The following is a 26,298-nucleotide window of genomic DNA, read 5'->3' on the forward strand; positions in this document are numbered from 1 at the left end:
CGAAAGGTTGACTTGGAAAAAGTTTTGCAAGGTTGTGTTTACTCGTAGAACCGTATGACGATAATAATATGGCGATGAAATTTTGTATAAAGGTTCGAGACTTTGTCGTCGACGTCTGCTTGGGGCGAAGAAACTTTCGGTAAGCCAAACTGCACTCTGGAGAATAATAGAGGCTGTAAGGGTGCAAGTGTCTTGAGAATTTTCCACCGCGTGGCGGTGAATACTTCGGGTTAAAGCTTAGCGGCCAGATTATAGGTACACGTAGTACAAGCGTTGATGGTTTATTAATCCGTGAAACTTTGCCGAATAGTTGAACTATCGGAGCCTCCGAAGCTTCCGCGTATCAGCTGCTTAATTTCTGTGAGCAACAGTGTACACGCATCGTGGTTTCGAAAGATTCCTGGATTTTTCTTTATTTCTTTTTTTTTTAATCACCCCTGCACGTGTGCGAGAACAATAATAATAATAACGGCGATGATGATGATGATGATAATGATTGAAGAAGAAAATTCTTCGTTCTTTTGCAGTGTTTTGTGTTCGAAATAAAAAAAAAAATTGTAGGTTTCCAAAGGAAAAAATTATTGTAATCACCCGGAAAATGGATAGTTGAGGTTTCGCTATTCAGTTGAAAAAAAAAAAAAAAAAACTAAAAGCGTTTGGATTTTGATGAAAATTGAAACTCGTCGGTTTGTTGGGTTCCAATATGGTGGAAAAAAGTCTAAAGATATTCCGACTTTGATAAAAATTGATGGACGGAGGTTTATTGAGTCACTGGCAACGAATCCAAGGTCTGACTTCTAAACTTTGTGACGGTGAATCCATAACAGTGGTACATACAAAATTAAAAAAAAAATCGTCTCATTTTCATATAACATGGTATTCGAAGGCGTTAAAGTAAAAATTAAAAAATTAAAAATAAAATCACGAATCTGAATTCATCGTTCGAAAATCGAATTGGATATTATTGTTTTGGAACCTGCCAGTTGGCAATGGCCAGTCCAAAGCCGCTTGTATTTACAGGTGAATCTCAGAGAATTACCGATTATAATGCGAAGATCACGGCGTGAAAAATGTGCGCGTAAAAAACGGAATATCCGATACGAGCAAAGTGCAGGTGATATTTAATTTTACCGATCGATCATTTTATGGGAGGTTGGTTGTTCGAAAATTGGTATTCGTTATTAATTTTATTACAAGGTACACGTGCGTTGAGTATTCGTAGAATTATCGTAATCGTAAGCTGCGAAGATCTCTTTAAAAATAGGAAAATAAATAATGCTGGAAGTTTAAATAAAACATTTGCAAAAAAAAAAAAAAAAAACTCACTGTGCCTATATTCGTTCGATCCGACTTCGCTGTGTCTTGTTTCATTTGGAATATTATTTTCTATCGAAAAGTTACCAAAGTATTTTCGTATTTCATCATAATGGAATCGTCAAACATTCATCTTTTTACAACATTGCATCGATGTTGATTATGATCGATAAATGAAAGTATTAAATAGACTATTGAAAAAAGGGGTCTGTTTTACTGACTTGGGGAAAAAATATTTTATATCAATAATTTTAACGCTAAATAAAATCATACATCGTACCGTGAAACAGAACAAATCGATTGTATTTTATTATCAATTTTTTTTTTGTTGTGATAACATTGAAACAATTTCAAAGGACATTTGAGTTCACGTTTATAATTCACGATGCAGGACTGTGTCAAATTTTGCAAAATTGAACGTGAGGTTCCAAATATCCGTCGTGGTATTTTTTTTTTTTTTTTTTGCTTCTATGAAAAAATTTGTATTCGTACAAATTTAGCGATCAAACATAAATGGGATCATTATAGAGGGCAGACTTTAGGCAGGAAATACGCGTGACTTTGATCGGCGGCGATATTACGAACGATAAAAAAACGTTCGTGTAAATATTTGCCAAAAAATTTTTGCTCCCTCCTTTCAAAGCTGTACAAAATTAGATCAAAGTCCGTGCAAAATGCATGCAAAATATAACGAGTAAGAAAATAAATAAATGAATAAATAAAATGAATAAATAAATACAAAAAAAAAAAAAAAATAGAAATTCCCTGTTTTTTTTTCCTTCTTCTTCATTTCTGTAAATTTTGTACCGCTCGATTTTTTTTTTGTTTTTTTCCTTTTTGTCCGCGTTTTGGGGATGTACAAAAAAGCTGCGAGGCACCGGGCCGTTCAAAGCGGGTCAGTTTTATATGCGGCAAGCTGCAACCTCGCGTGACTTTAACCAATTTTATATTCCAAGACTGAGGTTTATTCTATATATATATATATATATGTGTATATACATATGTACCTACTCGAGGTGTAGAAGAAGACTAACTTGCGTTTTACTCAACGCCGCGTTACAGTTTTACGACACTTTATTGTTCGATCGTTACGCTCACGATCGGAGGATTACAGAGGGGGGGGGGGTTGAATTCAATTCGGGGTTCTTTAATGCCGTACCTATGCTACGTAATATAACCCATATAACATCGCCTTTTCCGCAGTTATGCGGTTCCCCGTATAATATAAAACTAAAACCCGGGAAACGAAATCCCTGTGTAAGCCGCTGTTATCAAGAAAATTAATCAACCACCTTTTTTACCCCTGTAATTTTGAATTAAAGCAAGAAGAATGTCGATTTCATTCTTAAGAACGGTGAGGGGTGAAAAAACAAAGGGAAGTAAAAAGAAAAAAAAAAAAAAAAATTCGGACGACATTTTACATTCATTTCCCGTACACGGTGCTGCGTTATTTTTAATTCAGACCCATGAAAGAGTGATGATATTTTTCAAAATATCATCCGACGATTTACCGGCAATGAGATCGTAGGATAAAATGAAAACACGCCATCGAATGGAAGTATAAGGTTGAAAATTTTTTTTCTCGATTTGACTTTTTTACTATCTCTCTCTCTCTCTCTCTCTCTCTCTCTGTGATTTTCAATTCCCTTTCACGAATCTCCGATGTTGTTGAATATCATGCAAATTGCGAAATAATTAATATTCATGCTTACATTATAGTTATAATTCTGACGTATAACAATGATGGCCGGTGGGTGTATTATTACAAGAGAAAAAGTGAGAAAAATGGTGGTGGGGGGGGGAGGAGAGAGAGAGAGAGAGCGCTTTCGGCGTTGAGGCTTTGCCACGAAGAGGGTGGAAGGGGTGCGAGTGGAGGTGGTGCCGAAAAGTTGTGCGAATTTATTGCCAGCTGGAAAGCATATTTTTCCTTGAGAAAACGACCATCCCCTTCTCTCCTCCTCTCCCTCCCTCCCTCCCTCCTTCCCTCCCTCCTTTCGCGCTGTTTCTGCCATACATCCAAGTTACCAGGGCTGGGCGGTTTCACGCGTGAACTCCGGTTGGATGGTAAGAAGGAACGGTCTGTACGTACAGGCGCAACTTCGTGCCTGTATAATTTTGGCGAAGAAAAAAAGAAGGAGCCAGAGAAGAAATGTGAAACAGAAAGAGAAAAAAAAAAAAAATAACAAACTCTACAAAGCTGCAGAAGAGAAAAAAAACCCCGTATATTCTCCCGGTATGGAGTATCTTATACACAGACTCCCGTGTTGTATACGATACCTATACCATCTGCACGTAAGAATTTCAGTTTATAAGATTTGCTCGTAAATTACGAGTCGCCCTACGTGTTATACATATATGTACGTATACAATACGTACGCCCCTGGCGGACTGCCTTATACACGCAAACAATGTGTATATACCAACGTACATTGTAATTGGATATGAGTCTGATATAAAGATATTTTTTACACTCTCCCCCCTACCAGCTCCAACCCCCTCATGTCACCCTTATTTTTTTCCTCCGCTTTTCTAATCTACCTCAGACTGTGTCTGTATATGTATATATATATATATATATATATATATACATATGGATATACAGATTTGAAACGTGAATAAAATTCGTAAAACTTTATCTTGCTTGAAACTAGAAGAATGAATCATTCGCGTAGCGTTTGAAAAATTTGATAAATCTTATTCGCTGCTGAGATACACGCTCTTGAAAAACAGGTTTTGAAAAACCTTCGTTGGAAGACTGAAAAAAATTAACATTCAAGAATGTTCAGCATAATTTTTCTTCTGAAATTGTGATTCAAAGATTAATTCTGGCATCTAACAGAAATTTTGCAATTATTCAGAAATTTTCAAACGAGAAATCAAAGATTCGCGTTTCTACTTTCGAAAAAAAGAAAAACATGATTTCGTTAATCGATCAAAAAGTTTGGATTTTACCCATGTTTCATTTTGCTACAGTTTTTGAGCCTTTTCTACAGCTTGTACTTGAGTAAAGCTCTTTCGAGCGTCCTCGGATTGCCGCGGTTTCTTGGGATAATTGAAAGAGAATTTGTTATTTTTTGAAGGAGACTGTTTGGTCATGTCACGTCTGAAAGGTTATACTTCCACCCCTCATTTTAGAGTTTATCTGTACGTTAACCTACGACTAGATTTCCCCTGCGTGTGTATCGTGTCAATCCCTGTCCGATCTCTGCTCTGCGCGTGTCGTGTCAAAATGTTTTTATTCGATATTACGAGAGGGTCGTTTCATCAGGATAACAAAATATTTTATGACCTCTGCAGGGAAAAACAATGCACAGCTAATTATGTTACAGCTCTGATAATTTCTACTTGTAACGAATCCACACTGTGAGAAATTTTTAGTTCCGGTTACCCCTTACCTTAGGTTAGTCCTTAACTATTTTCATTTTTTATCACAGTCGAAAAATATTGTTCTAGGTAGAAAATGAAAATTAGTTTTATAGCCGTTACCGGAAAGTCTGGTATCCGTTACTATTCATTCTCGTTACGATCACTGTTGCTATATTTTCTTGCAACTGTTGCGAAAATTTAATGCTTGTGCGACAACAAATTGATGTTGAAGCTTTATTTAACTAAAAGAGTAGAGTAAACCTGACAAACTGATTTTGCGTTGCAATTACTAAAAAAGGATCGAAAATAGCGCAAAATGGTGACGCGTACCTCGTTATTCGTAATTCCAACGATATTCAAACAGTTTTGTTAACGATACCTGTTTTACTGAATTTTTCTAGTTACTGTAACAAATGAAATTTTTCTCAGTGTAAGGATTAACGTATCATCAGTAGCAGTAGGCAAATTTGATAATAAATTTTTGATGCTGTGACGGAGAAGTTTTTTTTGCAGTCGCTGAATCTATACGATCATTGTAAATGGAAATAAAAAGAAAAAAAAAAAAATATCGCGTTCGGGAACAGGTTTGGAGACTATTTGAAAAGTGAGCAAGCACGTCATAAAAAATAAACAAGTCGTTATTTACAACTGAAGAAAACAATTTTCACGATAAAAAATGACAGAAAATCAGGAGAGCTCTATTATACATATAAAAGTGTAACCTATAATTCATTTTTTATACGGCAACAATTTTCGGTTGAAAAACCGTAACGACGGGCGTTCAAGGGTCTATTATCTGTACGTATGTTTGTTACGCGTTTATACGCGTAGAATAAAGAAGGCGAGGGTGGGTAGAATTAAGTATGATGAGAAATTTAATTGCACGTTAAAAAAGGGGTTAGAGGACGGGGGCCGAGCTGCGTTTCGACACCTGTGCAACGGCGGCACTGCAATTGTGTAATGATAATTTATTTTTTTTTTCACCCCGTAGCTTGCGAGAGGATTGCAAACGCCATAACCGTACCTAATTATCATCACCGCGTCCCACAAGCTCGACAACCCGTGACGACCTTTTTTTATAACCCATATAAATTAACCCCCAAACCCCTGCACAACATAACCATTCTCCATGCGTACGGCGATGACTTTTCTTCGTCCCACCTTTTCAACGGTTCAAAAGCGAGTGAAACGAAAGGAAAAGCGAAGAATTGAAACACAAGTCTGTATTGTACATTACACTGCAGTGTTGGAGTTAAAAAGTTCGTGGTTATCGTAGGATATCCATGACGTGGACAACTTTTTTACTTCACGGGAGTTTAACGGGTGTATGTTCATAAGCATTTATTATGAATGTAAAGCAGAATTAGTCGTTTACTTTGAAATGAAAATATAGACACAGAATGCCTTTATTTTAGTGAAGAAAAACTTTCTTTCAAGATTTTCAGATGCTTTCGACATGTTTCACAGAAGTTGATTCATTTATTTATTTTTATTACAAGAAGTATAATTCTACAAAATAAATAGCAGCAATCGCTTTGTCGCAAAATTTTACCTCAATTTCGTGTGCTCGACAATTATTTAACATGCAGTATAATATCGAGAAAATCGTGTAAAACGAAAATCAAAATTCTACACTTTAGCGTAAGATAAAGGGTATGGGTTAATTTTAAACATCGATCGGAACTCACGCGGTGAGAGTATTGCAACAATAACAATGATGATAATAATAAACGGAAAAGTATCACAGTCATAATCTGCCCAAATTGTTTATATCTATCCATGTACGTATATGTACGCGGTGAGAAACAAACGCTGTAAAGGAATAGAGAGAGCCGATGGGTTTTATTAAGGGTAATGTACAATTGTACACCAGGTTACGTTTACCTCCAACCTGTATACATACATATATATATATATTATATATATTATATATATACATATATATGTATGTCTTACACACCCACACGTGTAATATTCGAGCAGAGCCATTCGCAGTAAAAGAAAATGGCACTTACATTTGTGCGAGGGCGCGGTTCCATTTCTGGGTGAAATTTCGATGCCGTATAACGTACACGTATACGTATTATATACACGTATATACGTACGTGTTTTATAGATATATTTGTCGTTTTTTTTTCAAACCCCTAAAACTCTGGCACGGTTGCGCGGTAAAATTTGGCGCTTCGTAAAATGGGGAAATATTTGTAAAGCGGGTAAAGGCGATTTTGTGTACGGGGGTGAGTGTACGGTTCGAGCTGGGCGATTTCACGTCCGTTTGTTTGATCCTAAATAAATTTGCAATATACATAAACGGCCGAAGCCCGAAACCCAATTACGCGAACTGAGCTCAGGAAAATCCCACCCCCCCCCCCCCCCCCCCGCCGTTTATATTTTGCTCCTTTTACTTCGGTGTATTGACGTGTTCCTTTTTTGCGTATTCTTTGCGTCTGCATTTTTATTTTATTTTTTTCATCTTCTTATCTTTCTTGTCCTTCCTTTTCTCTTTAGGCTTCGCTGGAATGGAGTGCGGGATTAAATATACCGAGGAGGAAAGACCGCGAGTGGTAAAGGGGTGCTTTTCCTAAGCGTCGACGTCGTTATCTTGCCCGGGATGTGAGAATAAAATAAAATAAAATAAACAAAAAAAAAGAAAAACAAGGGGCAAAAACCAAAAACGAAAGGAGGGAGAAAGAAAGTGGCTAAGAAAGCGGAAAAAAAGACACACCAAACTCGATCGCTTCGTTTAGTTTTTTTTTTTTTTTTTTATAACGTTTCGTTGCAACGGTATGCAGCAAAATTATGCTACGTACATAAAATAGCGAATTATCACAGCCTGTTGCAGGCACGTTATGCTTAAATAAGTAGGTGAAATAATTATTGCTAGAAATAATCATCCAAATTCAGTAAATTCTCGAGGACGAAAATTATACCCAAACGGAGGCTGATAAAATAGATTTTAGCGTGTTTGAAAATTCAATACCGTGACCCTCCATTTCCATTCCATTTTTTCATCTCTTGACATTTTTACCCCCGAACCCAAGGGGATGAAAAACGCGATGAGTTTGGTTGAGCGAAATTATGATAATCCCTTGAGATGAGGCGATTTAAGTCAAGTGGGCAGATATAGGCGAGTTTGCGGAGGAACTTTGGGCCCGGGAGATAGAGCAGTACCTTGGTATACCCATCCGGGCGGGCAACATCGGCCGCGCAAACAGACCGTGATATAATTCTTGCAGGGGAGGCAGAGGGGCGGATATTCCGCCTTGACCCAACCCCCGCTTACACAAGTCGTTTCCTGAGATCCACGACGTCGCATAATTCTTGTTTACTTTCGTGTAATCATACGATGATAATTTCGGAGACGAATTTACGCTCAGCTTGAGCGTTTCGAGATCAAGGGTCGGGGAGCTGAGTTGTTTCGAAAATTTGGCATGATTTCATGTCCGACGATTTGTATTCGCTGGGTAAAACAGGATTAATCGCTAGGTAAATCAGGGTCAATCATTGGGTAAAACAGAGATAATCGTTAGATTAAAATAAATAAGACAGCTCAAGGCGTAACAATACTTTTTGAACGTGAATTATATATGTTTCGCAGTACTGAAGAGATACTTCATTCATGAGTGTAAATCACTGATCTTCCAGGATTCGTGCATCGCGATTGCATCCGTGGCACAAACTTAAAACGAGTAGTCGCTTGTCAAAGTCAAACATAAGTTTAAATTACCATCAAAGTTGTGTGGAAGTGTAGCTTATGCATCGGTGATCAGTGCATCCGAAGTCCAACTTGAAACAGTGCACAGTAAAGAATCCTGCAGATGCGCAGGGGGAATTCAGAGAAGTTGTCTGGTTGTCTAGTTAACGAAGAAAGAGAAGAGGGGCAAGGACGAGGAGAAAAAAGTAGAAGCGGGATGAGAAGAACAGAAACGAAAGATTAAAGAGAAGTTTCACGGGCCAGTTAAGAACGAACGGAGAACGCAGTCTGAATCAAAAGTTTGAGACACGGCACAAACGGTTCAAAAACTTTACATCAATGTTATTTATGCCAATGATAGTAAAGTGGAACGAAACAACATCTCTTCTATGCAACAGAAATAAAAATCTGATGAATTTCGATTAACACAAGCTAAGATATCAACAACATGATAAAAGGTCTTATAATAAGAACGTTTGAATGATTAAACACTGTTGTTTTTGAAGCAATTGTAATGCTTTGAGCTTCTAATATTCACCATAGGATTCTTCAAAGATCGCCTGAAAGGAATTCTACAAATCTATACGGGTATCTAGAGTGAATGTACATAGGTTTGTGTAAGTCCGGTACCTGCAACAGATGTTCGTCAACAAAGACATTTCTTTGTCATAAATATGCACCGTCATGTAACATTTCATATAGTACATGTTTTACAGACGATTCGTGAGTATCTAGTTAGCGACAAAAATGAGTCAAACATATTAGAATCGGATTAAATACAGCAAAGTTCAATTATTTCGAACGTTCCAGTTACAAACCCATTTCTCAAATCGTTGATGTCTTAGCGTGTTGTTCGATTTATCTCGGATTAATTTCTATCACGTAGTGTAAAAATGTTGCTCACTATAATTACGACAAACAACATTGCTGGAGGTTTTTTGAACATTTTGTTCCTCTTCTTCTCCTAATTTTTCATCAGAACCAACAACCCATTTATGAATCCATTTCTCAAGTCGTTGATGTCTTAAAGTGTGTTGTCCGAATTGTCTCGGGTTCATTTAGCTTTTCATCAGGACCAATTCGTCCCTGAGTCGTTATGAAATTAGGCAAAAATTATCACTCACCACTGGTCCCTGGGATCGGGGAGGGTTCGATGCACGGATATCAGGTCACTCGCGTACTGGTTGAAGGCGTTGTTGAGCCAGCCGTCATCGACGAGTTTCTTCGTCTCGACAGTGAGATTCGTTGGCAGAACAACAGCCCGGCCCATCTCGCCTGGTGCCGATGCGTCGGGTTCTCTTGGAGCGGCGAGGACACCGCCACCTGAAACAGAGGTATATTTTTCACAATCTTCAACCCCTTGAAAATTCGGAGAGGATCAAATGACCGAGGAGCAGCTCAAGAAGTAAGACGAAAAGACGAGGATCCCACAAAACGGGACGCGCTTCTTTGTCGTCAGCTCCTTTCGAAGGTCTCCGCTTATTTCCCTGCAGCCTGTCAGTCAGCAGTCAATTTCATCCTCTCAAAGTCGGCGCACGACGCGACGTCTCATCTCGTCTCGTCTCCCATACGAATGACGGTTTCGTCTGTATACTGGAAAGACTTTCAGACACATTGAAAAGGTGTTCCAAACTACCGTTGCCTGTCGCACTTACTTTTATTTTCTCCGAAATTCACTGGCATTAAATTGCTGTGGTAGACAGTAAGCGTGAAAGAAAACATAGCAGTAGCAGCCTCACAAGATTCGACGGTCAGTAAAAATTGTTGTTTCGTGGGATTTCGTTAAGTCACAAAGAGTCTGGCACAATTGTTACCAACGAAGAAACGCTGCTCGCACTGACAGAAACGGTACATCAATCAAGATCGGGAAAGATCGTAACCGATTCTTAAACAGAATAAGAATCGTCAAGATTAATGATGAATATGTTTGAAAAGCGGGCGACACTGACTTCAGCGCTATAAAAGCGACCCGAGTGTATTTTCCTTTTGCAATGGAATATAGATCGTGGATTGCAGGTGACAAATTCGACTTTTTCATCCTCTGGTTGACGGGTGATCAAGCTGCTGCAGGGACTCCGTCACAGGCGCCAGGATCACCTCTTCGAAGGCTCAAGGATCTTGACGGTAGCGGAGATGAAGGGAAAAATTCGAATTCGAGGAAAAAAGTACCAGAGTCACGTTTTATATCGTTGATGTCAGTGTCAGAACACGCTTGAACTAGTTTTAAACTTTTTTTTTTTTTGCCGCTGAATCCGGCTGCGAGAGATCAGCTGTTCCACTCCGTACATCCTCTTCGTTTCATCTCGAGACAAGGATGACGTTGATGGCTACGCGCACTTACCGCAATTCCCGAGTTTCGTAAATCGGATCCCCGCTTCGGCTGATTCATCGGTTATGTCGCATCGATCCTTTTGGTCTTTTATGTATCGGTTTGTTGTACCAATAAAATCGTTTTCAATCATCTGGTGCTTCGATCGGTTTAAAAAGATAACATCCTATCACGATGTTGTTAAATTCAATCGCAGATAATTGTTATACATATTATGTTACAATTAACAGTAATTTTGTGCGATTCTGTTTCGAATATCGCGCTCAGAACTATGGTTGCAAAGATAAACATGTGTTTTTTTTTTTGGCTAAATAATTGAAAAATCCGTCACACTTTTTTTCGATACAAATCAAATGCACAGTGCCAAAAAAAAACCTATTGAATCCAAAAATTAAAAAAAAAAAAAAAAAAAAAAACAACAACAACTAATAATAAAGACTCAAGGTGAAATCAAAATGACGAAATCGGGTCTGAATTTGAATTGCATTCTTGTCAAGTTTAACTTAATAAAGAAAAATTTATCTTCACGTTCAGAGAAATGAAAAACCCTGGACGATTTCCAAATACAAAAGTTCTATTATCAATAACTTTCGAACAATTGCCACCGCTATTTTAACGCTAAAAATGAATCATTCGTGAAATTTCACCAAAGTGCAGCTCATGTTTTCTTCGTACAGAAATTGTGTCCGCAAATTTCGAAAGACGTTGCAGAATGAACATTGTTGTATTTTACAGAGAAAATTACTAAGGTTATCAAAAATCAATGACATGTGATTTCTAGGGTATCCATTCACAATAAAAATTAGCCCAAGTTCGTGAAATGCGGAAAAACTGATATGATTTTGATATTCGAAAAATGGGATGGTAATCTGATGTTTGTAAAGTCATCAACAATTGAAAATTCTACATCCTAATTTACGCTTTTCAATATTTCTCGGGGTTTAAGAAAAATTAAAAAAAAGAAATAAATAAATAAATAAAATTCAACTGAATCAACTTCAATATTATTTATCGAACCTTGATTATGGCATGTTTTTAGGACGAAATCCAAACACTCGGTCATACCTGCAGCGTCGAAACTGATCCTTTGAGTTTCAACAACACCTCGATCAAAATCTGGCACATGCGTTGAACTCAGTTGCGAAGATCGATAATATTGACACGGTACAAACACAGACGTACTGAAGAGTCGAACAACAAACACACTGTATTGATTGCAAAAATCATCGAGAAGTTCGGAGAAGAGTTGAACAAATTATCACTGCCGGAAACACGTCGCAACTCAGCGAGCAACACTCTCGTTGTGTTTTCAAGCGACTCACTTGACCGAAATATGGACAACGAACGCGAGCTCGATTCGTAAGCTGAGAAGCGATTGTCGACCAAACCGGTTCACGGTTTGAGAGTGACTGAGAAAATTTGAGCTGCTGATCGTTGGTACCAGATTTGAATTATAGAGGGCGAAAAGGCTGCTGTTGTTGCTCTAATCGGCCGTTTATCGATTCGGATTCTTCCGAATCTGAGAGCTATTTCACACGCGTTAATTTGAAAATTGCCTTCGCCACCTGAATGTCTTATATTTGATGTTACGGCTTGCGATGAAATTCAATTTAGGTATACATGTCCGTGTAATTTATCGGTATAATTCATGTTTAACCCTCGATTAAAAATGTATCGTCGGAAGTCAGTATTAGCGACAACTTGACCTTTTGATTAATATGATCGATATAGAAATTTCCTGCTTCCTCGGATACCATGTTTCACGAAAATAAGATGATTTTTTTTCTTATTTTGAATCACTGTAATAAATCCGGCATTACAAATTTTGGATATCAGACCTTGGATTCGTTATCGGTGACTCGAAAAACCTCCGCCTACAAATTTCTATCAAAATCGGAATATTTTTCCTTTTTTCTTCTCGCCATATCGAAACGTCATTTTGGATTTGAAAATCTGTCCTCAGATTCGTGATCAATGACCCAAAAAAAAAAAAAAAAAAAAACACGTCACGGTACTAATTTTCATTCAAATCTATTCATCCGTTCTCAAGATATCATTATTTTTAATTATTTAAATAATTGAATAAGTACCGAACCAATCAAACCCAAAATTCAATCAGTTCAAAGTTTGGAAAAGACGCGTCAATCGAGACCAAAATAATTGTAACCTGTAACTAATTCTCCAGATATCGTCGGTCAAAAAATTTTTATTGTGATTCTCCAAGTTTCAAAACGTGGAGATCTAGTGAAAACTCAACTTTTTATATCCGGAACGATGACGATAACTTTCGTTTTTATTTGAAAACAAAGGAAACAGGTGAAGTTAAAAAGTGGACATCACGGTTAAATCGTGAATAAAAAAGCGTACGACGCTTGTTTCAAACACCGAAATCACCCTCAAGATATAAATTGATAACCGTACATCAAAAGAGTATTCGACGATGAATGTGGGAAAAGGTGTCGTTCACTTCAAAGCTTTTACTCGAGCATCGGTTCTGCTTACCTTGTTCGGGGCCGGCTTGTAGGTTGAATTTTGTCTTGCTGTGTCCATTGGCGGGGGTGTCTCGCCGAAGCGGAACCGCCGGGGGTGCAAAACCGTTTGCGGATTGGGGTGCGGCGAGGCCGGAAGGTTGTGGATGCCTCTGATCGGCAGCAGCAGCGCGATCCTCGGTGTAGAGTAAAAAGCAAACCGTCAACCAGACCGCGCAGGCTAAAACCGCGATTTTCAGTTTCAGCTTCATCGCGAAACGAGCGTTTCACTTTAACTCGCTCTTTACTTCCGTTCGATTTCGTTTGTCGTTTTCGTTCTTCCGGTACCGCAGAGAGAGAAATGATCTCGGGTTACCTGAACAACATTTCTCGACTTTTGAATTGGCGACGTTCACTCGATACCAGGGGAGTCGTGCCTCGTTAATCGGAGCCCTTCGAGGGTTTATTGAAATTCCACCACGAAGTCCCGAGGAAAAAGGATATTCAAATAATACTCGAGCAGGTATCTCGAGGGTTTCTCGTTACGGGCTGGAAGTAAAAATGGACCCGATCGTGAGTCTCGAAATTCGTTCCGAGAGATTTAGTAGCGAACTTTCATCACTTTCGGACCGTCACTTGTTAAGCTTGACTTTTGTCAAATTCAATGATTTTTGCGAGGTTATTCCGATTCGATATGTTGATTATCACAATTTTTATTGATATTCTTAATCGCCGATAGCCTTCGTATTATTAATTACACCTTATTTACATGGCACAATATTATCAAATTCGCTGCACAAACTGCAACAGCTGTTTCGTAATACGACAGCACTGGAATTGACGCGGAGGATTTTTCTCTACTTCGCCGATAATTTAACCGGGGAATTATTAATCGATATTTACCATTTATCACGCACTAACGATTCGATCAAAATCGCGTACTGTTATAACAAGCATCCAGCTGTATTGACAAGGCCGCGTTTATTCTCACTTTTGATATGTTACGAAGATCGATTTTGTAGCTCACTCAGGTGCGGCCGCCTCGTTAAACTCATCGTTGAATATGTCACCTCATCTCGTCGCCTGAAACAAGCCAAAGAAAGAGACGTCATGTTAATAAAACAGAGAGTCCAATAAAGCGGTAAGAATTTGTTTCGATCATTATCGAAGTGCCAATTTCACGCGGCAAGTAAAAGAAGAAGAAGAAGAAGAAGAAGAGAAGAAAATAATGGAAATAAATATTTATGCAGCATAATTCAAGATAGCTGGAAATAAACGAATTGTGAATTTTAAAATGCTCGGTCATCGATGTTTTCTTCTATCTGGTCAGTTAACCGCGGTTGTTTTCACAGGTAGAGTGTCTACCTGGCGAAGTAAAATAAGGCGTGGAAAAGCGTCGTCGCCGACAAGTCTATCTGTAGGAATAACATTGTCTTTCACTTTATGGAGCGTCGTAACTGGCGAGAATTGAATTGAAAAATGTACCTAAAGTGAGAGGAATATAAGGAGGTCTGAAAAGGACCTTCGAGAAAGACGTTGTCGGATGAATAAAAAAAAAGAGGGCCTCGGGACTACTTCTTTAAGATTGAGAAAAATTTTTTTTTTCCGGTGTTTCCCATTGTCAGCCAATTTCCCGCCTATCTGACTTGTATTATCTAAGTCCCTTTCCTTTCTGTAATCGTTTGTCTCGACCTGTTCTCGGTTAATTTTCGGTTTGTTTTATCCCAGAAATCTTTTCACCGGTAGCAACATCAAGGGTCGTATTTGTCCGTGAAAGGTTCCACTTGTACTTGGGGCTAGTTTGCTTGAAACGTTTGATTCTCTCTTCCACGCCGCTTTTCATTCCCCGGCTTTTGCGAACCGTGCAAAATACCTACCCGGAAGAAATTTCTACCGTCGTTCATTCAACCGTCGAGATGATGCTTCGGAGCAATTAGTACCTCCATTCAATGAACCATCGCAGAGGAATCTCTGGTAAGAATGAACTCGCATCGAACAAAGTCGAGGAGTTTGTAAAGCTTCGAATCACCGCTACTGCTGCTGCTGCTGCTGCTGCTGATGCTTTTCGTTTCTCCTTTTTTTCATTCAGCTGCAATCTTATGTACGTCGTCACGAGAATACCGCAGAATCCTACCGTGCACTTGCAATTCTATCAATGCTTTTCCGCAGAGTGAAACCTTTCACAGTAGAAAGAGGCGAATATTCGCTAGTGCGGTGTATCAAACAATACGTATACTTTTTTCTATTCACCTTGTTTACGGATAAAAAGCTTCCCCGAGATTTATCGGACGCACAATTTCGAATAAAAATTGTTAAAACAAAAAAGAAATTCAATCAACTTTAACAACTGTATAAAAAATATTGGTAAGCCGAGAAATTCCAACCGAATTAACTTGACTATCGATAATTTTCGCGAAATTCGGTGTAAAAAAAAAATATTCTTAACGTTTACGGTTGAATTATTTGCTTGACGAATCGTCATCTTCGCAGAATGATCTCGCAAAAACGTTTTATTCAAATTTATTATCGGTCAAGGTGGATAAACCGACGTTTTAACAATAAACGATAAAAATTCTGTACAAGCTATTTATACAAAAGAATCATATCAATTTCTAGCTTTACACGCGCCGTGGTACCAAAATCGTGCCTATTTATTGAATTCGTCTGGATATTGGCGAATGAGAAGTAAAAAAATCGGCACGGAACGTGTTCCCTGAATTTCAACTCAACGCGATCCCTGCGTTTACAAAGTCCTTATACTCGTACATTTCCGGAGCATCACGTTTGCGACGGAGTAAATTGATAGCGAAAAGAACACCTCTGAACCCCGGAAAAGAGAAGAGGAAACGCCGACGCCGAGCCAAGAAAGAAACGAACTCAAGGCGAGCCAAGGTTTGGCAGAAGAATTTCTGGAATAAACCAATAAGCGGTAATGGTTACCTCCGTCTCTTCCTTTTCGCCTCTTCCTCGTCTTATTTTAGCGAGCTAGAAAAGGAGGAGGAGCTCTCGGATAACGCGAAACCGAATCCGAATGTATCTATCCATCTATCGCGTCCTCGCCTCGCTATTCAGGCATGAAAACTCCCTCCTGGGTTGGCTCGTTGAGACACGCCGTGAATTCAAAGCGACCATCGACTGCCGGTTCGACTTTCATCCAACAGCCTCGCGAGAATCTCGTCTAACCGTTGATTACGATCATAATCTTGTTAGGTGGGTAGGAAACGAAACTTCAAATTGAACATTCGATTTTGCCGTCCGGAAAATATTGTATTAAGCTTGCGAGTGTCGCATGATGTTTGAAAAAACTTGTTTGGTATCATTGGATAGAATGATATTTTCTAATTCCGGATCGAATGTGGTGAAAAAATGTGGAAGAAAAAAAAAAAAACGAAAGTAAAATTTTCCTACATCTACTTTCCAAAAGCTTTCTTTTTTCTTTTTCTTTATTTTTTTTTTTTCTTTTTCCACCCCGAGTTTTTTGAAACCAGCGATCAATTAAAAGTTTCAAATATCAAAGTGTGGTTGCGTTAAAAAACGTTTCGACTTTTGTTTCGACAACGATCTCGAATCGGCCGGTATGAGCATATATCGCGTTGTCAATCGGTAATGTTCGAAATCCGTTACCCAAAAAAAAAATAAATAAATAAAAAAATAAAAAAAATAAAAAAATAAACAAAATCCTGTGAAAAGGGTCTCGAAGATCTGCCCGGGTCTGAAAAAGGGTATAGAAGTTGAAGAAATATTCGAAACGATGCGTATAATACGTGTAACAGAAAAAAGCGGTACGTAAAAAAGATTTACAAGAAACAAAAAAAAAAAAAAAAAAAACACTCAAAAAAAAACGAACAAAACCTTTCAAAAGAAGATTCCTTTCAGATACAGTAATAACGGCGTAGGATGAGGGAAATTTATTAGACGCGCGAAAAGAGTAAGGGGGAGAATCCGTGGAAACAGAAAAAAAATAAAAAAAATAAAAAAAAAAAACGAAAGAAAATAGATTCTCACACTGAATTGAAAAGCAATTGAAAGCGTTCACATTTCGCAGTTCCTCCAATGAGACTCGATCGTTTCGATTATCGTCACTGAATAATAAGGGTACGAGGGTGGTGGTGGGCAGGGTTATACGAGGTATAACCTACTCACCATTTAAGCACGCTTCATTCGGGAATCGCCTACGCGTGTGTGTGTGTGTGTGTGTGTGTACACGTATAACGTCTACCTATATACGACTCTCTGTATGCGGAGGAATAAAAGGTGGCGAACGAGGGGCAAGGGGATGAAGAAGGTAGACCGGCTTCGGCTGGCTTGGCGCTTGAATTCCGGATGCGTTGGACGCCCCGAGGTTCCCGTTTCTGAAAAGAGCACTCGAGGGACGTTCAGACGTGACCGAGGGAACCGGGACGATGAAAAACCCCCTCGAAACCTATCGCTTCTTTCTTTCTCCCTTTTCGTTCTATATTTTTTTCTTTTTTCATTCATTTTTTTTTTTTTTTTATTTTATTTTATTTATTTTTTTTTCATTTTACTATAGCCCCCCCCCCCCCAACCCCCAACCCCCAACCCCGACGGGTTTTCGCTTCTTTTTCTTCCATTTAGTTTATTTCCACTCGGTGAGAGCCTGCCGGGGAATCATCCCCCGTTCCTACTAACGCTCCGGAATGAAGCGAAATGAAACGGCATCCAGTCGATTGAGCCTACACCCCTTTATCCACCCCCCACCCCGCCATAACCACCACCACCACCACCACCACCGCCATCGACTCGACTCGACTCGACTCGACTCGTAGTCACGGCGAGCCGAAACTTTGCGGTGAAATTCAATAACTTTGTGAAACTGAATTTCCTACTTTGAATTCGTGATCTACGCGCGATCGTGACTGACGCGGATCGTTGTTTTATGTGAATCTTCGCGGAATTTTAACAGTTTTTCAATTCGTTAGATTTGCGTTTCGTCGAGATACGATGCTTTTTTTTGTTTTCACTCGATCTTTGTTCTTACGACCTAGGTAATCGTACTACATTCAAAAATCAACTCCTTGTGATATTCGTGGGTTGGGATGATTTTTTTTTTTGTTTTTTTAGTAATTTCTTGCGAAAAATAGGAAATAGCAGGATTGTAAGAGAAAATTTGTTTCAAATGGCTTGAAAATATAGTAGGTTATACGTCAATTTCAATCTACAACGGCTAATTTTGTTTAGAAGATTATATTTTTGCCAAGTCACTGAAATGAATTTTCGCCTTTTTAGTATTTCATCGAGCGTTTTCATTTGTTTATTATTTACGGTTATAGTCAACATCGGTGCCACGGTGTCAAATTGAATATTCAACGATGCCAACGTGACAAAAGAAAAAGAAAAAAAGAAGTGTTTCAGTGAATTTGTGAAAAACGAGTCTTCTGAATAAAACGAACCGCATTGTAGATCGAAATTGAATGATTCTATTGAATTCCTTACCATTTTGAAGCGATTTTCAGTAAAACGTCGATATCTAATCGTAAGCTTTCGTTTATAATTCCGGTATTATCGGTTTTTAGACAATTTTAAAATAATTTGACAAATATTTAATTTGCGACGTTTAGTATGATAAGATTACTGGGAAGTAACGAGTTTTGGCGAGTTAACCTCCTAAACGAATGTGTGACCAGTATAAAATTTAAATTTGAAACTCACAAAGGTAAAAAAAAAAAAAAAATAAGAAAATTAATGAAAAAAGAAAAAAATTTTGTTTCAAAATAACGAACGTGAGGCGTATCGAAGATTGCCAAAGATTCGCGCGTTATTCCGTAAAATTGCAACCGCGGTGCACATTTATTTGGAATAAATAACGAGGGTGATGTTCAGGTGAAGAATTGCGAGGCGATACAACTCCGACGTGGCAAATGTAGAGAGTTGGAGAGATCAAGGTATCCATAAATCTCGCATAGCCTGCGTATCCGCATCTGTCACTCGGCATTGAGTTATGGCTTGACAAGCAGATTCGATGTCGTCCTCGCGATACATTGCAAATGATATTTGTCATAGGTGGGAACGTTTGGTGGCGGGCGATTTTTGCGACAAGCGTGAAAAACGAGAATAAAAGAGGGGGCAAGAAGATACCGGAAATGAAAATCCGTTCGACGAAGGAGAAAGATTTTTTTTTTTCATTGTCCAAAAATATTTATTATAGATACGGGAAATGAAACTTATACGCGTATCAAGAATTAATGCTCGTGATATTTATTGAAACGAGGCTTTACAACACGATGTTTTTCATCAAATCGACAATCCAACTTCCGCACGTATGTATTTCCTTTTTATTTTATTTTCCGATTACAAGCGATTATTCCCAAGAGCATATCTCTGCTCTCGAACGCTGTAAGTGTTCGAATATCCGACCGACTCTTTTGACGTCGATTTATATCCAGTACCTGCTTCGATGTTACGCGAAAAAAAAAAAAAATGAAAATAAAAATAAAAAATCTGCACGTTTCACCCTCGCTGCGCTGATTCTAATTCATATTCGAGAAAATTGGCGAGTGAATGAACGTTCAGTCAACGGCTGGCATATTAAATATATAGTCAGCGATGAAAGTTGCCGATAGGACGCAATGCGGATGCATTTCTCTCACCTCTTTCCATCATCTATCTGCCAGCCGTTATTCGTTGTCTCTGTTCCTTCGGTGGTGAAAAAAAATTTGGCAATTTCAATCGTATATATATATAAATATATATATGGGGAATTCCATGCGAACCCGACCAACGTCTAACCTTCACCATTTCGTTCCGAAAAATTTTCTGCAATCGTTTGAATTTTTTCAGATTTCTTATTCAACTGGTTAATTATTTGTACGTATTGTAAGGATTTTTCAAAATTACTTTAAATATTTGTAAATAACTGAGCAGTTGAATAAAAAATGTAAAAAAATTTAGGGTACTGTTTCAGAGTTGGAACAATAGCAGAAAATTTTTTGAACAAGATCGAAAATGACGAGGGTCAGACGTTGGTTGAGTTAGCATGGAATTCCCCATACATAAATATATCATTGCATATATATTGTAACTACAAAAGGAACAAAGAAATGCTTTTAAGTTCAACGAGAGCTGCGGCAATTTTTTTTTATCGGAAATAACATGCATGGATGAAATCGGAGGAAAACGGGAAGTACAGGTGATGAAAAAAGTCGTATTTCGCTTATAAAGCTGGAGGTTTCGAACGTTTTACGAACGTTAGTTAAAACACGGCTCTAATATCGACGCACAAGATTCGGAAAAACATGTTCAATTTGTTCAAACGGTGAGCGTAAGATGTTTCTCGCAGTTCTCGGTCCCCGTTTCGACGAGCCATAAGCTTGTTCGTAAATTTTGTGAAAACGACGCCGTGAATCGAAAATGCACCGCACTGCGGACTTGACACCGTACGTACCGTTAATGGACCATCGGAGTCTGAGGATCGTCACTGCATGCGGTCGAGAAATCTGGCCTGAGGCCAAATCAGAGCTGAAAATTTCCTCGTTTCGTGCCGCAGAGCGTTTAGCTTGAGGGAAAGTCAGCGTCGGTTGAATCCTACGTGACTTGTTGGGTTCACAAAGCGAGGAACGAGAGAGAAAGAGAAGTGCGAGAGAATGCGTCGAAATTGGAATCCACGAAAGATGAGAGAAAAGAAACGAGACCAAAATCGCGTCGTGAAATACGTTGCGCGAAGGTAAAATTCTACCCTTGTATAAAGATATACGTACACGTATATTGTAACGCGAAATATATTTGCGTGCGCAAAAGGAAGAAAAAAAAAAAATACGAACGTAATATAATCGTTTGCACGAGACGTGCGTAGATTCAACAAGATAATGTAATAACGTGTCATATAGGTATTTGGTGTATCGTTTATACAGAGTTGCGCGTGCAGCGTGCAGCAGGATGAATGCATGCATGCACACGAGCATAAAAATCGTTAAAAAATTACCGAGCGCACGGTCCGGCAATGCAGGTAGGTGTATAATATAATACGAATAAGCGAAGATTTTTATCTTAATGGCAGGAACGATTTGTTCGGCCGTTTGCGAGGCCTCGTATAAAAAGAGAAAATAAAGGCGGTGACGGTGATTGGCGTGGTTTATACTATTAAGAGAATTTCTTCAACCCCCGAACCGCAAAGCTTCTTATAGCCCACGTGCCTGAGCTACCGCTGCTCCAACCTTACCGCCCTATCAGATTCCCTAACAAATGTCGAGTTATCACGAGCTGGGAAGCCTAGCGTTTCACGTTCTTCCACAAGTCGAGTAAAAATCAACCCGACGCGACGGCCAAGGATTCACCCTCGTCGATTGATTCTGCCGAAAAAATGTTGTTCCATTTACAAATTTAGTTTTTTCTCCACTTTTACTGTGTTCAATTTTTACCTCGGTCTTTGATTCGCCGCGAATCTCGTCTGCGTTTTTCTAACGTTGCAGTGGACACGGTAATATATTATATACACAGAAACGCGTCTGGTTTTCGAATCAAAACCGCGGTATGTCGTATTGCCCACCACAGAGGGGCAGAAATATCGTCAAAACAGATGTACAGAGTTACCTACCGAGTAACCTACCGATAACTCGGTAGATCTGCCTTAACGATATTTGTGTCCCTTAGCGTTAGGCAGCCCAACATACCGCGGCGTTCACTCCGAAACACCATGTGTGTGTAAAGATATCAGAACTGAGAATGATCAGTCTCGATGTAAAGACAATGTTTCACGAAAAACTCGTAAATAAGAGCGATTTTTCTCGCGTCAAGGTGCAATTTGCCTGGACGGATAACTCTAAAAGGGGTTGGAACCGCCCCCCGACGAGAGTCCCGACTCTACTCGCCCTGTACCTTGGGCGTAATTGGTGTCTCCAAAGTAGGGAGGTTAACGTGTAGGTACGGCTGGCGACCCCAACGCTGCGGTAAGTTTCGCCTTCGCAACGAAAATTGGTCCTCCGGGGTTTGCTCGTTGAGTTTCAAGGTGCGGAGGCCGATGTAACCGCAGAATTTAGCCCACCGCCTCCCTTCCCTTGCCGAAACGGCACCGCGGGTTAATTAATTCTGTATAGAGAGGTATAGGTGCAGCGGTGGGTATGGTTCATTCTCAAAGACCTGCCATAGAGAGAGAGAGAGAGAGAGAGAGAGAGAGAGAGAGAGAGAGAGAGAGAGAGAGAGAGAGAGAGAGAGAGAGAGAGAGAGAGAGAGAGAGAGAAGGAGGGGGCGGGGGGGGGGGGGTTGTCACCCTTCAGGGCGTACGATTTTATGCCAATTACTCGCAGTGCAGTTACCGGTCCCCCCTCGTAATGCGGCGGGAATTTTTTATTCTTTCGAATTACCGAAATCAAAAAACTTTGGAAAATCGTTACGGATGTGGTAGAACTTTTGAAACATCAATATTTGTGTAAATTTCACTAGCTTTGCTCAAAATTCTCATTCAACGCATGGTCACTGATCGTTTTAAGGTTACAGGTCACTTGATTTTTATTCCAACTTTGAATGGTTGTTACGGATGCGAAAAGGTTCGCGAATAATCTGCCTTTGTCCTTGTTTAAAAAAAAAAATGGCCTGTAATTCTTCAACTTACTGCGGTTGTTTTACACGATAACTTTGAAACCGTTCATTCGATTGCGATCAAGTTTTGCAATTAGTATATTTTAATACGTAGGTTCACCAAGAATGATTCGAATGATTTAGTTTTTCACTGGACCCTGTGAGAAAGTTAGAAATCAAGGTCACGCGTTAAGATTTGATGAAATCGCAAAAAAAAAAAAAAGTACTAAAAGAAAAAGAACTGTGACGACATCGGAGTTTTCAGCTCCGACTATAACTACAAGAGAGTGTTGAACCTGAAAACTCTTGTTTTGTTGGTTTCAGATAACGTCCAACACTATAACATATTAGCGTAAAAAGTTCAGTCTCGTCGATTGTTCTGTACTGTCTACCGAAGGTCCGATAACTCAAACAATTGTAGATCATTTTTAAAATTTCGAAGCTTGAAATAACGGTGAAATTAGTATCTTTCAACGGTGTAATCGTTGCTTCTTCGTATAAAGTTGACTCAAAAAACAATCGCAAAATGGTTAACCAGCCTCTTAAGACTATTGCAATAAATTTCAGCCTGCGGTTTTACCGAGTTTCTAATGTTAGGATAAGTCGATGAAATTAGTAAATTCGACCAAGCACCCCGTTAAGGTGAAATTACGAATTGTTCCTCGGAAAGCCAGCTCCGTCATTGGAGAGCCGGAAGTTCGAAACTCTGGTTCCCGGAACAAAGCCATCCAGATGGGTATAGAGGAGAGAGCAGAGCGAGCGTGTTCGATATGTGGTGAAATCAATTACGAGATTCGTGTCTCCGCGCCACTGAGCCGGGGATAAATGAGCTGCGAAATTATCCATCGGGGATACCCGAAGCACGCGATATGTTACATATCTCCTGGAGAGTCACATGAGGACCACGGAGCATCTGCGGGGTCAATATTGCTCGTGAAGTGCGAGGTTGAAGTAAACGTAACGGAAAAAAAAAACATTAATAAGATGAAAAAAAAATCTCATCAATTTTCATATTCGGAACAACTTCGAAGAGTACTGATCAAAGTAAGTTCCGAATGGTCCGAGTTCCAATCGTTCGATAATCGTTTCGCGGCACATGCGAAGATTGGTAATGTTCGGAGTTTTGATCATTCGAAATTTCAACGATTCGGTTCGAACTTTGATCATTCGGAACTTTAACTTGCACCCGATTATAAAGTTTTGGCTTCATTAGACCCTTTGCCGAAATCAATACAGTCCTAAGCTACCAAGCGAAGTGATTTTCCCAAAATATGTAGTGAGCATCGATAATTATCCATCAACGTAATGAATTTAAACCTCGTCGCGAAGTGTCAAATTTGCACTTCTTCGAACTCTGAATTCTGTTTCCCATTTTATCCGTAATTCCGAATGATTTCTTCCGAGGCAAAAGCCCGGGTAGAAATTATACCGATTAAGGTAGTTCGTGGCTTCCGAAATACACCATCGATTAACCGTCAAGTTCAACGTCATTAAGAATAAAGTTGTAGGTTATACTTCCGTCGGCTCCTAAAATTCATCCTCCCCAACAATCGTCAGCAGCTGTTTATTGTCCTTGGAACGACAATGCGATAAGGGAACGTAATTGCTGATCATTCCACGTCGGGCCTCGAGGCCTTATCGTTGGCCGAGTGAAAGGGTAAGAAGACTCGCCTTCGTCCTATCGGCAAACGGCTCTGACTAATGGGGGAAATAACGGGGCGTTCGGTTAATACCTAATTCCGATTAATTTATCGATCGTACGGTTTTACCGAGAATTGAATTCAGACCATCGTATATTTCATCGTAATCCTCCTCCCCCCTCCCTTCCCTCACCATCAAAAGAAGAGAGAAGAAAAAAAAAAAATTAATAAAAAATAAAAAATAAAAATCGCCCAACATTCGTCACGTTCGATATTCGTTGAACAAACCGGATCGCCGATTTATAGTTGGACATTTCGACGCCGTCTTTTTTGTTCGTCATTCCGACGTAATCGAATTTTGTTTTTTTTTTTTTTTCTTCTTCTTACGCTTTCAGAAAATGATTACCGGTATTCCGGCGTATTATAATATCTTTTGTACGGAGTATACGAGAGACTGGGACTCGATAAGATACGGAAACGAGGCACATGCTGAGCGTATACGAGAGTCTACCTAAATCCAGTTTCTCATCTAGTCAAATTCATACTCGACCGAGTACATTGTCCGGATCTTTTTGCCGCCTGCGTTGAAAACTGGGTCGCGGAAGTTTCGTCCTCCCTTCCGTACTTCCGCCGTGGGATTTAAGGGGGACGGATCTAGTGTTCTCGCTTTAGATGAGAGACGAGAAGCAGACCGAGGTCGAATCTCCGATTCGCAGTCTCTTTGCTCCTTCGTCGCTTCGCTCCTTTTTTCCCCATTTTCGCATTGTTTTCCTCCCATCGGTACGAAGATCCCGAAGTCTGGCTAAAATCCGCCTCCTCTTTTTTCCTATTGTTTCAGCTTTTTGCGACACTTTTCATTCCGCTTTTGAGGTGTGAAAAAAAAAAAAAAAAAAAAAATCAAAATTTCCTCAAAATTCGAACGGTGATCAAGGATCGCTGTCGAATACAGGGAATTTCGATCAGTCTGTATCGGGACGATGATGAGACGCTTGGAAACCGCGATGCGGGGTGTATAAAAAGAATGGAACAAAAATGAGAGGGTCGGAGGGGGCGAGAAAAGTTCGTATAATACAGATAGTCTGCGAGAAGCATAAGACCGTTTCCTGTTTATTCGAAAAGTTTTGCGTTCTCGATGCAAATCCTTACGCTCACCGGCTTCTGCAACTCCCCGCGCTTCATCGTCGAGGATTCCGCGTTGGATTCGCAGGAATAGTCTTCGGAATTGCCATTGTTTAACAGGGGCGTACAAAGCCGGGACGATAGAAAACTTAATCAGTTTACTTTTATCGGATTCGGTGTAACCGTCGAGGGGTAAAAGCGAGGAGAGTTGGGACTCCTTTGATATACGTGGTAATGTTTGATCCCGCTTCGAAACGACCCCAAGATTTCCTGAATCGAGTCTTATCGCAGCGATAAAGAGCTGATATTACCTCGTAGGCGTAACAAGAATCGAACGATATACGAACCAAAATATCTTCCTTCTCTCTCTCTCTCTTCTTCTTTTTTCTATTTTTCTCACTCGACCTATTCTGAGTTTTCCTATTTCTGTTTCTGCTGTATCTTGTATTAATTTTCCGTCATACGTAATGAACATCCGCCTGTCCATTTATCTATTTATCTATCTGTTTGGCTGTTCAGTAAATAATTATAAATCTGCTCATTCTCCCGCTATGGAACAATCAACTGCGTATTTGACACACAATGTTTACATTAATCGAAATTATGATAATCTCTGATAATTATTCGGGTACATAAACGCAGATTTGAAACGTTACAGAAGCGAAACAGTTTGTATATTTCATAGGTTGTATAGCTATAATCGTTTTAATCTCACCGCAATTCGCTGTGCAGCAATCAATGTTTGTCGCACGGCTGTATATAGGGCACGATAATTAAGTTTACATCAAATCTAGGGTAATGTCGAATCGCGTAAATCATTTGCAGAAAGTATGTTCG

At 39.4% G+C, this 26,298-nt stretch overlaps 1 protein-coding gene across 3 annotated transcripts in view; it reads right to left on the reverse strand.

Moving 5' to 3' along the window:
* Positions 1-26,298, reverse strand: part of LOC124180549 (putative polypeptide N-acetylgalactosaminyltransferase 9) — a 191,805-nt gene that overhangs the window by 48,847 nt on the left and 116,660 nt on the right. For all 3 annotated transcript variants that reach the window (XM_046566191.1, XM_046566189.1, XM_046566190.1), the window contains 2 exons: positions 13,206-14,254; positions 9,499-9,697 (listed from right to left, as the gene is read on the reverse strand). In XM_046566191.1, the coding sequence (XP_046422147.1) occupies positions 9,499-9,697; positions 13,206-13,443 (437 nt within the window). In that variant the 5' untranslated portion in view covers positions 13,444-14,254. The remainder of the gene's footprint in view (positions 1-9,498; positions 9,698-13,205; positions 14,255-26,298) is intronic.

Source organism: Neodiprion fabricii, chromosome 4, assembly GCF_021155785.1.
Source record: "Neodiprion fabricii isolate iyNeoFabr1 chromosome 4, iyNeoFabr1.1, whole genome shotgun sequence".
Classification (NCBI taxonomy): domain Eukaryota; kingdom Metazoa; phylum Arthropoda; class Insecta; order Hymenoptera; family Diprionidae; genus Neodiprion; species Neodiprion fabricii.